We start from the raw sequence: 13,172 nt of genomic DNA on the forward strand, positions 1-13,172 counted from the left end.
TTGTGAAAGGTAGGATAGCAAAGTCAATGCCAGGCTGTAGTCCAACTCCATTTCACTCTCTTCTTTTGAAAAGTGAAGTGAGCCCTGGCCGGTTTGGCTCAGCGGTCAGAGAGTCGGCCTGCAGTCCTGAGAGACCCGGGTTCGGTTCCCGCTAAGGGCGCGTACCTCGGTTGCAGTTTGTCCCCGGCCCTGGTCGGTTGTGCGGGTGGCAGCCACTCGATGTGTCCCTTCACGTCGATGTTTCTCTCTCTCTCTCTGTTCCTCTCTCTCCCTCCCACTCTACCTGAACAAAAAATGAAAAAATGTCTTCGGGTGAGGATAAAAAAAAAAAAAAAAAAGGAAAAAAAGAAAAGTGAAGTGAAATGAGAGACAATATCTCAGAGAAATGTTTTTAAGATGAAAGCAAGTCATTCATGTGAGGAGACAACTAGAGTCCTGATATTGTAAGCACTTTAATCTGATTACAGGAAGATTTTACTCCATTTCTTCTGGAAAAGAAGCATACAACCAAGTTAAGGTGAAGATCAGTACAAGGACAACATTTTGGGAAACTAAGTTCAGCACTTGACATGATAAGTGCTTTAAATCGAAAGTATAAAATGTTAAGGATAGCTGCAGGAGTGCTGACCAAACATGGAATGTTGTGGACTGTATATAGGAAAGAAAAATAAAAAAATATTTTTAAGGGATTTGCTGAGAAGAAATGAATACAATCAAAAGAGGAATCATGTGTGCTTTGGAAATAGAAGAAATCAAACCTGTTTTTAAGGAGAGAAAAAGAAACAGATATTTCAAGTTGCAACATTTACCTTTGGGGACTACAATGCTCACTTATTTCTGAGGCCAGTAGTCCGTCAGAGACAAGATGCTTTTGGGTTCAGGAGCTTTCTCAGGGCCCCCTTCACATCCTTGTTCCTCAGGCTATAGATGAAGGGATTTAGCATGGGAGTGACCACTGTGTACATTACTGAGGCAACTGAATTTTGTAGGGGAGAATGGGTCACAGCAGAATTGAGGTAGACCCCTAGGCCTGTCCCATAGAACAGGGAGACCACAGTGAGGTGAGACCCACAGGTGGAAAATGCTTTATATTTTCCTTTTGCAGAGGATCTTCTCATTAAAGAGGAGATAATCTGAGAGTAAGAAAAGAGAATTCCAGTGAGAGGAAACACAACCAGAAGGGCAGTGGCCACATACAAGAAGATGATATTGATGAGGGTGTCAGAGCAGGCCACCTTGAGGATCTGAGCCAGTTCACAGAAGAAATGTGGAATTTCAGTGCCTGTACAGAAGGTCAGCCTCCTCATCAGTAGAATATGAATCAGGGAGTCCCATAAAATGATGAGCCAAGACATTATAACCAGGACACCACAGAAGTGTGGATTCATGATGACCGTATAGTACAAAGGTTGGCAGATGGCCGCATAGCGGTCATAGGCCATCACAGTCAGGAGAAAATTGTCCATTCCGGCAAAAACCATAAAAAAGTACACCTGAATGAGGCATTCAATGTAGGAAATGTTTTTGCTCTGTGCCTGGATATTCACCAACATCTTTGGGATGGTGGTGGAGGTGAAACAGATGTCAACCAAGGACAGGTTGGCGAGGAAGAAGTACATTGGGGTGTGCAGGTGGGAGTCTGAGCTGATGGCTAGGATGATGAGCAGGTTTCCAAGCATGGTGAACAGGTACAAGGACAGGAACACTCCATAGAGTAGGGGCTGAAGTTTAGGATCATCTGAGAGACCCAGGAGGAGGAATTCTGATACTTCTGTGTGGTTTTCTGTCTCCATGAAGCTGATGTGTCTTCTGAAAAGGAGGTGAAAGCAACATTCAATAAACAGCCAAATGGTATCTCAGCTAGTCATCACCTTTTGATTCCACCTTTGCATGGACATCTTTCATGGTCTAGCAATCATTCCAATGCCAGTGTTTCCCTCATTTAAGTGGTAACCCAAATTTATTTTAAATTATATAATTATTCAAACTTCAGTTTAGCAGAAATCTTTCTTTTTATTTTTATGTTCTACACATTAGTTCTAATTCTCTTACCTAAATTTATAGACATCAACCAAATTTTTCTTTCACGTGAGCCCTCCAAAATAACTAAAGATATTTAAGGCCTTTTCTTTGATAATCTTCATATTTATTTCAGTTCATAACAGTGATTTAAATTTGTGTTTTAAACTCAAACTTAATTTTGTTACCTGATGCTTTATATTGATGTCACTGTTAAGTCTCCATGTGCCTTATTGTGTTTGTTTCTCAAAATGCAGTGACTACTATTAGCATCTTTGTATAGATGAAAAATGACTTTAATTACAGTAAGATCTCAATAAATATACCAATTGATCCCAGCCTGAGTCAGGTTTGTGTGGGAGGCAACCAATGGATGTGTCTCTCTCACATCAATGTTTCTCTCCCTCTCCCTCTGTCCCTTCAACTCTATATATATAAAAAAAAAATAATGGAAAAATATCCTTGGGTGAGGATTAACAACAAAAATAGTGAGGGCATGTACTCTCAAGTGGAAATGTATTGTATTAAAATCAGTGGCAAAAACTGAAAAAAAAAGTAGTAGATTTTATTTATACAAGTATTTTAATACACAGGTATTCAATTGTCTATTCATGAAATCATCCTAATAATTGAAAGGCAATTTTAAGATTTGAAAGTAGAAAGGCTCCAAGTTTACTCAGAGAAAATATTTGCAAATAGTACCTCCAATGAACAGGCTAATATGCAAAATATATAAAGAACGTATACAACTCAACAACAACAACAACAACAAAAAACTCCAAACCATTTAATTTAAAAATGGGCAGAGGACCTTAACAGACACTTTCCCAAAGAGGACATACAGATAGCCAAACAGATATAGGAAAAAAACTCAAATTCATTAGCTATAGGGGAAATGCAAATCAAAACTGCAATGAGATATCACCTCACACCTGTTAGAATGGCTTTTATCAATAAGACAAAAAATAAGTTTTTGAGAGGATGTGGAGAAAAAGGAACCCTTGTGGGAATAAAAATTGATGCAGCCTTTATGGGAATCACAGTAGAGGGGGATCAAAATTAAGAATACATTACCTTATCACCCAGCAATTCTTATTCTGGGTATTCACCTGAAAATTTTGGAAACACTTATTTGTAAAGATAGGTATATGTACCTTTATGTTTATTGCAGCATTATTCACAATAACCAAGACATGGAAATAACCCAAGGGTCCTTTGATAGATGATTGCATAAAGAAGATGTAGTACATATATAATATACAATATGATTCAGTCATTAAAAAGATGAAATACTGCCAATTGTGACAACATGTATGGGTCTTGAGAGTATCGTGCTAAATAAAATACCATATGATTTCACTCATATGTTGGATTTAAAACACAAATGAACAAATGAACAAACAAAACAAACTCATGGACATACACAATAGTATTGTGGTTACCAGAGGAGAAGGTGATTGGGGAGAGAATACAGAGGGAAAAATGGGTAAATATATGGTGATTGAAGGAGACTAGACTTTGGGTGGTGAGCACACAATAGAATATACAAATGATGGATTATAAATTTTTATACCTAAAATGTATGCAATGTTATCCCTATACATTTCATTTTTAAAGGAAAGTAAATAAATGTTTACTTTCTCAATTATAAAAATATTTCACTATTACTAATGCCTACAGAATGCTAATTAAGGAGAGAAAAAAATCACTGAGGACCCGTTTAGTCAGGAGAGGTTGGTAAAAAAGACTTTTCTGAAATATGAAAATTTGAGCTGTGAGAGGAAGGGTGGGTAATTATGAATTAGGAGAAATTAAAAACGGGCAAGCACTAAGCCTAAGAGAACAGAATTTCCAGTTGCATGTGGGTTGGTGAGCTTGGTAACAGAAGGGATTTGAGAGACCAGTGAGATACATATTAGGTAAGTGGAGTCAAGAGGGAGAGAGTGTGTGAAGCCCAATATGAGCACCCTGTACTATTCCTTAAGTGCTCTTATGTTGGTAATTTTATGTTCTTTGTGGGTTAAAAGTTGTAACTGTTTTTGCCCTTGTCATTCCATCACTTATCTGGTGCCTGGCTCATAGTATGTGCTCAACGTATACAAATGTTAGATATGTAATAAAGATTGAGACCAAAAGTGTCAACTATAACACAAAAAAGAAATCTTCAAGCTCATCATATAATTGGTTTCCTCTCGCTAAATGAAGAAATCAATGGCAATTTCTTTCTTTTTTTTTTTTTTTTTTAAAAACTTTTTTTATTTTATTTTATTTTTTTATCCTCACCCGAGGATATTTTTCCATTTTTTGTACAGATAGAGTGGGAGGGAGAGAGAGGAAGGGAGAGAGAGTGAGAAACATCGATGTGAAGGGACACATCGAGTGGCTGCCAACCGCACGACCAACCAGGGCCGGGGACAAACTGCAACCGAAGTACGTGCCCTTAGCGGGAACCGAACCCGGGTCTCTCCGGACCACAGGCTGACACTCTAACCGCTGAGCCAAACTGGCCAGGGCACAATGGCAATTTCTTAACTCAATAAATAGCAGTTCTTTAAAGTCTGTAGACAACAGGATATTCTACATTAATGCACAAAAATATTTGTGCTCAGTTCATGAGCAGACCAATGTAGTCAACTCCACCTTTAATGACTTGATATTCTTAAATCACTTCATTTAGCTAAACATTTAAAGAGATTGGTAAAATGAAGAAAGGAAATTAGCTTGAGTAATGAACATTGGAAATAATTTTATGATTTGTAGATAATATAGTGGACGCTTAGGTAAAACAACAATAACATGAATATAGAACTAGTAAGTGCTATCAGTGTGTCAATCTGCTGCAAAACCACAAATATAAGAGAAAAACCCAATCACATTAGGAACAAAATATACAATACCTCATACATAGTAGATCTCCAGTGAGAAGTTAATAAGTGTTTGCACGTTGGAAATTGAGAGGAATCTTATAATTAAGGAAAAGATTGAAAAACAGGTGAATGTTCTCTGGGAAACGATTTCTATTGTAGAGAGCTTGTGGACCCCAAAGTGGGAAAGAGAAGGAATCAGAGCAAAGGCATTGAGGAAAAGTTTCAGGGGAAACTAAAGTACCTTCAAAATATAAAGAATCCATTTTTGTTAACCATTTAGCACAGGACTATCACAGTCCAATTATTCCAGGTAAAGCCCAGTACCCACATTGTCTCATTTCCTTTTCATTTCACCAGCCCTCACTATAACCTTCCCTGTAGGATGCAGTGACCCTCCCTGAAGGATAACACTGAAGCTTTCTGTTGGCTCCAAGTTCTATCTCTGGGAAGCTCATCTGAATTCTTATTTGGCTGGGATCAGAGAATTCAGGAAAGGGGCAAAATGAACAAGTTTAAAGTTTCCAGTGTCTCAAGGGATATCTCAGAGCTCCTCATTAAAAAAAAATTGTTCTATTTCTTCTCACTCTCCAAACAATTCAGATCCCATTGGGTGCAAAGATACAAGAATGAGAAAATGTCATCTAATGTTGCATCTGTAAAAGCATGAAGGGGGAAGATCAATTTATTTCCTCCAAGGAGAAACACTTCTTTCTTTTATCTGACTTAAAGTGACAAAGTGTCTCCTAAGGAATGTTAAATTGCCTCAGTCAGGAACCAAAGCCAGAAACCAACTTTCTGAGATGTTCTTCTCTTGAAGAACCTTTGGAGATTTCATGGATTGATCGGTGTCCAGAATGTCATGGAAGCAAAGAGGTTTTTTAAAAGAAAGGCAGAGTTGTTAAATAATTTGGTCCTGTTGAAAGAACCAATCAAATAAAAAATATTTTTGACATTTTCAGGTGACACGGATCCTCTGTTGACATCAATAAGGTCTCCACTTATTACCTTTAAATAGAGGGGTACAGACAGAAATAATCCAGGTAGAGTGGGTTGAAGAGTGAGTCTTGGGGAAATATAGGTGACTAATATAAATCACATTTCATGTTTGTGGGGAAAAGTGAGGAGAGAATATAAAGCATAGTGTAAAGAGAGTTGAAATTTGAGAGGGTTTAAGAAAAAATTTATTGGAAGACATAGGAACAGGTTCACTATAGAGGGAATAATCAGACTTAGTGCAAGCATTTCAATACACAGGAAGTTCTGACTATATATGCTACAGGATGCAGCATCCACTCTAAGTCACTGACAATCATAGTGTGCTGTATCTCTGATTTATAGAATATGTGGGTCCATAGAGCCAATGTTGGAAGTAGAAGTGGCCCCTTCTAATGACACTTTCCTTGAGCCACTTGGGAAGTTTGTGGATCAAATCTCCACAACTCTGGCCTCTGCAGGTTTAGAGCTCTTGACTTTGATGGAGATATACTTCCAGTTATATGGCAAAAGTGCCATTGAACTTGAAGCTCTACTGCTGCTTGGCTCTCCAGATCCTTCATGAGAAGAAGCAGAATCATGATTCTGGAAGGGGTAACTGATCCTGGTCATCAGTGTCATTGTGTGACTATGGCAATGGGTAAGCACTGAGACCCTGCTGTTCCCAGTAAGTGGCCAGGAGCAGCTCAGGAGCAACCTCAGTGCAAATACAGTGGTGAATGCAAATGACTTTGGCCTGTTATGCTCCCCCTAATATGAGATCTGAGTGGTGTCTCCTAGGTGAGACAGCCTCCTTTAGCTGAAGGCTAATTACAAAGATGACTGAGTTCTGATCTGTCAGATGGATGCAGTTTCTGCACCTTGAAAAGTAGGCTCTTCATCTTGAAGGAGGATCTGGGCAATGACCGCAGCATTCTTCATTGTCCACCCCTAGAGGCATTTAAATCAATATTTTTCTTTTAGCCTCACAAAAATTTTTTAATTCTTTTTAATTTTTACATTACAGTTAACATTCACTATCATTGTTTATTGGTTTCAGGTGTACAGAATAATGGTTAGACATTTATATATAACTTATGAAGTGACCCCTCCCCCCCCGACTTGTTTGGTTTGGTACCAACTTGGCGCCATATATGATTATTACAATATTTGGCTATAATCCATATGTTGTTTTTATATCCTGATAGCTACTTTGTAACAACCAATTTGTACTTCTTATTTCATCACCTTTTTCTTCCAGGCTCCCAAACCCCTCCTGTGTTGCAACCATAAGTTTTCTCTCTGTATTTGTGATTCTGTTTCTATTCTGTTTGTTCTTTATTTTGTTTTTAGATTCCACATGTAAGAGTAATCATATGGTATTTGTCTTTCTCTGACAGATGTATTTCACTTAGCATAATACCCTCTAGTTTTATGCACGTTGTCATCAATGGTGAGGGTTTGTTCTTTTGTATGTTGGAGTAATATTTCATTATATATATGCCACCACTGTTTAATCCACTCATCCATTGATGGGCACTTACGTTGCCTTCATATCTTAGCTATTGTAAATAATGCTGTCATGAACATAGGGGTGCATATATCCTTTTGAATTAGTGTTTGATGATTCTTAGGATATATTTCCAGAAGTGGGACTGCTGGATCAAAAGGCAGTTTCCCTTGTATATATTTTTAGGAAAGTTCATACATTTCTTCATAATGGCTGCACCAGTCTCCATTCCAATCAACAGTGCACTAGGGTTTGCCAGCACTTACTGTATGTTAATTTCTGGATAGTAGCCATTCTGGGAGGTGTGAGGTGATATCTCATTGTGATTTTAATTTGTGTCTCTGATGAATAGTGACATTGAGCATTTTTTCATATGCCTATTGGCTCTCTATATGTTCTCTTTGGAGAAGTGTCTATTCAGGTCTTTTGCCCATTTTTAAAGAAAATTTTGTTAATTTATTTTTGTTATAGAAGTTTCTCCTTTCCCCCCCATTGACACCTCCTCCCCATCCCACCCACCACATACCTGGCTTTGTTGTCTGTGTCCATCGGTTATGCATATATGCATATAAGTTCTGTGGTTTATCTCTTCCCTCATCCCACCACCCTATTTCTCCTGGTAATTACAGCAGTCCTTTTAACATTTCTTGCAGTGCTGGTTTGGTGCTCATGTATTCCCTTAGCCTTTTTTTTTTTTTTTTCTGGGAAGCTCTTTATTTGACCTTCCATTTTTAATGATAGCCTTGCTGGGTAGAGTAGTCTTGGATTCAGATCCTTGTTTTTCATGACCTTGATTACTTCATGCTATTCCCTTCTGGCCCTTAGTGTTTCTTGTGAGAAGTCAGCTGAGAGCCTTCTGGGGTTTCCTTTGTAGGTAACCTGTTGCTTATCTCTTGCTGCTTTTAGGATTCTCTCTTTGTCTTTAATTTTTGAAATTTTAATTACTATGTGTCTTGGTGTGGGCCTATTTGGGTTTTTCTTACTTGGGGCTCGTTGTGGTTCTTGAATGAATGCCTTCTTCCTTCACCAAATTAGGGTAGTTTTCTGTCACTATTTCTTTGAATATATTCTCTAACCCTTGCTCATTTTCTTCTTCTTTAAGGACTCCTATGATGCGAATATTATTACGTTTCCAGTTGTCCCACAGTTCTCATTCTCTTAAGCTGTCTTCCTGTTTTTTAATTGTTTTTTTTTCTTTTGGTTTTCTGATTCATTGATTTTTTCTACCCTGTCTTCTAATTCACTGATTCGGTTCTCAGCTTCCTCTATTCTGCTTTTAGACCTTCCAATGTGTTTTTCATTTGTGATATGTCGTTTTTAATTTCCAACTGGTTGATTTTCAACATTTCTATGTCTTTACTCATGGTGCTCATGTCCGTTCACATGCTGTTGAGCTTCCTCAAGATCATGGCTCTGAATTCTAGTTCTGTTAAGTTGCTTAACTACACCTCATTTATCTCATCTTGGTAGAGGTCTCTTGTTCTTTCATTTGGCTTTTGTTTCTATGTTTCACCATTTTGGCTATCACAGTGGGCTTTGGAGTTGCCACATTTTTCCTGTGGATGTTGGTGTTCTGCTGTTTGTGGCTTCCTCTCCTGCGTTTGGATGAGGCAGTGAGGACCCACTCTAAACACCACTGTCAAGTCTTAACTTTCCTCTAGTTTTTTTTTATTTTACTGGAGGCTATTAGTAGAGGTCACCTGAAGTACCTTGGTTTCTGAGTTGCCTGAAAAACTCCCTTGGTGCTCAGTGTAAGAGGATTTCCAGAGGGTGGGGAAGATGCTGGTTGGTAATGGGCCTCAATTAGCATTTCAGTGGCCACCAGGTGGGGTTGAATCTCTGAGGGAGGGGCCGCTGCCTCTCCCCAGGGCCCTGGGAAGGAGTAAGATGACCACAGTCCTGCGTGGCTGCACTCAGCCAAAGCTTTGAGCACCCTCTAAATCCCGAGTGTCCCCACACAGTTCCAGTCCAGTCTGCCTTCCCTCTGCCAGAGCCCTAGGTGTGTGACTGCTGCCATTTTAGCCTCTGTCCAGAATCTGCGTCATGGAGCCTCCTGGGACTTTTAGCCTGAGGGCACTGCTCCCATCTAAGGGCGCCGACTCTGCGGCACCAGCTGATGGCGTAACACTCAGCTGAGTTTGCAGGATTCAGCCGCGGTCACCAGACACAGTTGAAGCAGCAGCAGCTTCCAGCCGAGTCCCCTGGTCCCAGCCCAGGCCACTGCGGACCATGGGCTCCCGGCCCCTTCTCACGTCCTCACAATCCTACCAGGATTGAGTCAGTGTCCCTGATTATGTGGCCCTCCAGGCTGCCTTTCGGCTGCCCCTTTCTGATGATTTGTCTTTGTTTTTGTTGTAAATCTAGTTTGGTCCTGGGAGATGGTCTGTGTAGCTCCATTCACTCCACCACCATTTTATTTTCTCCTAAATCATTTTTTATGCTGTTGAATTTCTCAGTAAGTTCCTTGAAGTTCTCACTAAATTTCTTGAGCATCCTTATAACCATTGTTTTGAACTCTGTACTGGGTGATTTGCTTGCTTCCATTTCATTTAGTTCTTTCTTTTGAGCTTTCTCCTTTTCTTTCATTTGTGATATGTTTCTTTGTCTCTGTACTTTGGCTGGCTCCCTGTGTTTGTTTCTGTGTATTATACAAGCTGCTAAGTCTTCCAGACTTGGTAGAGTGGCCTTGTGTAGTAGGTGTCCTGTGGGGTCCTCTGGTACAACCTCCCCAGTCAACTCCTCCAGAGTGCCTCTGTGAGAGCTATGTGTACTGTCATTTTGTAGTTGAGCCTTGACTGCTGATAGCATCATTCATAAGGACTTACCCCCAGCCAATTGGCTATGAGGACCTGCTGTGACTATAGCAGAAAAGCTGCTGTGTAGGTGTCAACCCTAAGGAGCAGGTCTTGCTTCAGTGGGGCTTTGGTGCTCACTGACTCTGCCACTTGAGTGTGTCTCTCATGGAGGTGGTAGGTTTGTAATCTGCAATGGTCTGATGTTGTCTACCAGGTACACTTTCTCTGGAATCTCCCTGGAGGTACAAAGTCATCCACTGCCTGTGCCCTGCCTGGGACCACCTGGTATGAGCTACACAGTGATCTGCAGATGGCTGATACTTATGTTGGGCTTGGAGGTGCTCAGGAGAAGCCAAGCTGTGAACCAACATGGGCTATTGCTATTCCTGGGCCTGGGGCCACTTAGCGAGAAGTATGAAGCATGCTGTGGCCAGCTGCTGCTTGTTCGAGAGGTTTTAGAAAACTCCAAAGATTAGGCAAGAGATGCTAGTGGAATGGAAGAGGCACTGAAAAAAGTTTGGATGAGCTGGCAGGTGGGATATGGGCAGGGTCTCAGGAAATCACCAGTGGGGTGGACAGTGTGAGCCAGCTTGATGAATACTCAAATATGGTGCTTGCCTGTTGATGCTGTGGTCAAAGGGCTCAGCAAAGGAAGAATTGCCTCTACCAGCACTTCTGTGTGAAAGAAAAATGACCCCCCCAGTATTGCCCTAATGCCAGACAATTTAGTTCCCCTCATATTTTCTTTGTTTATTTTAAGCTTTTCCCCAAAGCTGGAGCTCAGAGGAAGAAAGTCTATGTAAGTCCATGCATGGGTCCTTTAAGAGGAACTGCATGAGACTCCAGCAGCATCCAACTTTCTAAGCCTCAATCACCACTGGTTTATACAGCCCAAAGTTATGCTGACTTCTCTTCCCAGTTCTTGAACCTTGGGCTGATGGGTCTAGTGTGGGGCTGGGACCCCCTGCTCCTTGGGGTTGGAGAGATCTCCACAGTCAAGATATCCCTCCTGATTTAAAACCACCAGAAAGATGAAAAGATGACAGTGGGCAGGTCTGGAGGAAGGGTGAATGTGTGAGAGAGTGAACTAGTGTGTGAGAGAGTGAGTGGATGTGAAGGTGGATGACCAAACTCGAGCAGAGCAGAGACAAGGAGCAGAAGGTTCCTGTGCTGTGGACAAGGAGCAGCCAACCACCATGGTAAGCAGCTCTTCAGGGTGCTTCTCCCTGTGCTGCGGGGAGGTCCCACCATTTTGGAAGATCCTGGGTCTTCCCTGGGAGGAGGCAGTGGGAGCAGCTAGGGCCCAGCAAACTGAGCCCACCAGTGCACCTGGCACCATTGGACTAGTGGACACCCTGTGTCAACACAGACCCGTGCACAGTAGTAGAGCTGCCAAGGTGCCAGTTGCAGAAACCAGAAAAGGCTGGGAGCCCAGCACCATTCCCCAGAGTGGCTGCCCAATCAGATTTGAGATATACCCCCAACAACAGAGGCTGAGGAGCAGAATCCATCCCCACCCAACAGAACCACAGACCAGCAGGAGAGACCCATCCCCAAAAACTACAACAAAGGATGAGCAGGAGCTGAGCCCTATGGGGCAGCAGCACTTTCCAGCCACCAGTGGTAGAACCTGGGGCTCCACAAAGGACTATGCCACTGAGAAACCCACAAGATTGGTGGGAAGCTGGACCCAGAGAGGAACCTGTGTGATCTAGTTGCCCACAAAACTTGTGGGGTGCTAGGGCACCAGAGAGGCCAGTGCAACCAAGATACCCACAAGATAGGTGTGGAGTCAGATCTCCAAAGGAACTGTACAAGACAGATGCCCATGGTATGTGCAGGGATCGCGGCTCCAACAGAACATGAGCTATACAGCTACAGGTGACACCAACAACCATCTAGGAACACAGCTCCAGAGGGGCCCACATGATCCTGCAGCAGCACCTACCAGGTCCAACAAATACCACCCCCCACTAGTCAATTCTCCAGGACCCACAGCAGGCAAGAGACAACATGCAACAAAACACTCTGGGAGGCACAGTAGCATTATTTGATATACAGTGAACTGCATACACATCCAAACATCTTTCAGTGGGTCTAGAGCTACCAGATGGCTAAAATGGGGAGACAAAGAAACAACACCCAAGGGAAAGAAAAAGAGGAGTCACCAGAAAAGGAACTACAGGAAATGGAAAACAGCAACTTGTCAGATAAAGAATTAAAAGCAATGATTTTAAGGGTGCTCAAACAATTTGGTGAGAAATACAAGTAACTTAATAAGAATTATGAAGAGCTCACTGGGAATTACTTCAGCCTAGAAAAAGAAGTAGAAGCTATGTATAAAATCAAGAGGAAATAAAGACTGACATAGCGGTTATGAAAAATACCTTAGAAGGATTCAATAGTGGATTAGAAGAATCTGAAAACTGAATCAGCAACTTAGAAGACAAGTTAGAGAAAAACACTCAAATAGAGCAGCAAATGGAAAAAAGTTTTTAAAGCAGTAGGAAAGTTTAAAGGAGCTGTGGGACAATACAAAACATAACAACATTCAAATTATAGGGATACCAAAAGGAGAAGAATCAGAGAAAGGCATAGAGAAACTGTTTGAAGAAATAATGACAGAAACCATCCCTAAACTGGTGAAGGAAAAAGTCACACAAGTCCAGGAAACACAGAGAGTCCCAAACAAGATGAACACCAGAAAACCCACAGCTAGACACATCATATTAAAAATAACAAATATTAAAGACAAAGAAGGAATCTTAAGAGAAGCAAGAGAGAGACAAAAAGTTACCTACAAGGGAGCTCCCATTAGGCTGTCAGCTGTTTCCTCTATAGTAATGCTGCAGGCCAGAAGGGAGTGGCATGAAGTGTACAAAGTAATGCAAGGCAAGGGTCTGAATCCAAGACTACTCTATCCAGCAAGGCCATCATTCAAAATTGAAGGAAAAATAAAGAGCTTCACATAAAAAAAAAAATCTATAGGTGTTTACCACCACAAAACCA

General features: G+C 41.1%; 1 protein-coding gene across 1 annotated transcript; it reads right to left on the minus strand.

The window, feature by feature from the left end:
• Positions 1-854: 854 nt before the first annotated feature.
• On the minus strand, positions 855-1,898 carry LOC118615203 (olfactory receptor 7D4-like). The gene has a single exon (XM_036239878.1). It carries the CDS (start codon positions 1,791-1,793, stop codon positions 855-857), a length of 939 nt encoding a protein of 312 aa, XP_036095771.1. The 5' UTR covers positions 1,794-1,898.
• Positions 1,899-13,172: the final 11,274 nt, after the last annotated feature.

The sequence above is a fragment of the Molossus molossus genome, unplaced genomic scaffold (assembly GCF_014108415.1).
Source record: "Molossus molossus isolate mMolMol1 unplaced genomic scaffold, mMolMol1.p scaffold_m16_p_4, whole genome shotgun sequence".
Taxonomy (NCBI): Eukaryota; Metazoa; Chordata; class Mammalia; order Chiroptera; family Molossidae; genus Molossus; species Molossus molossus.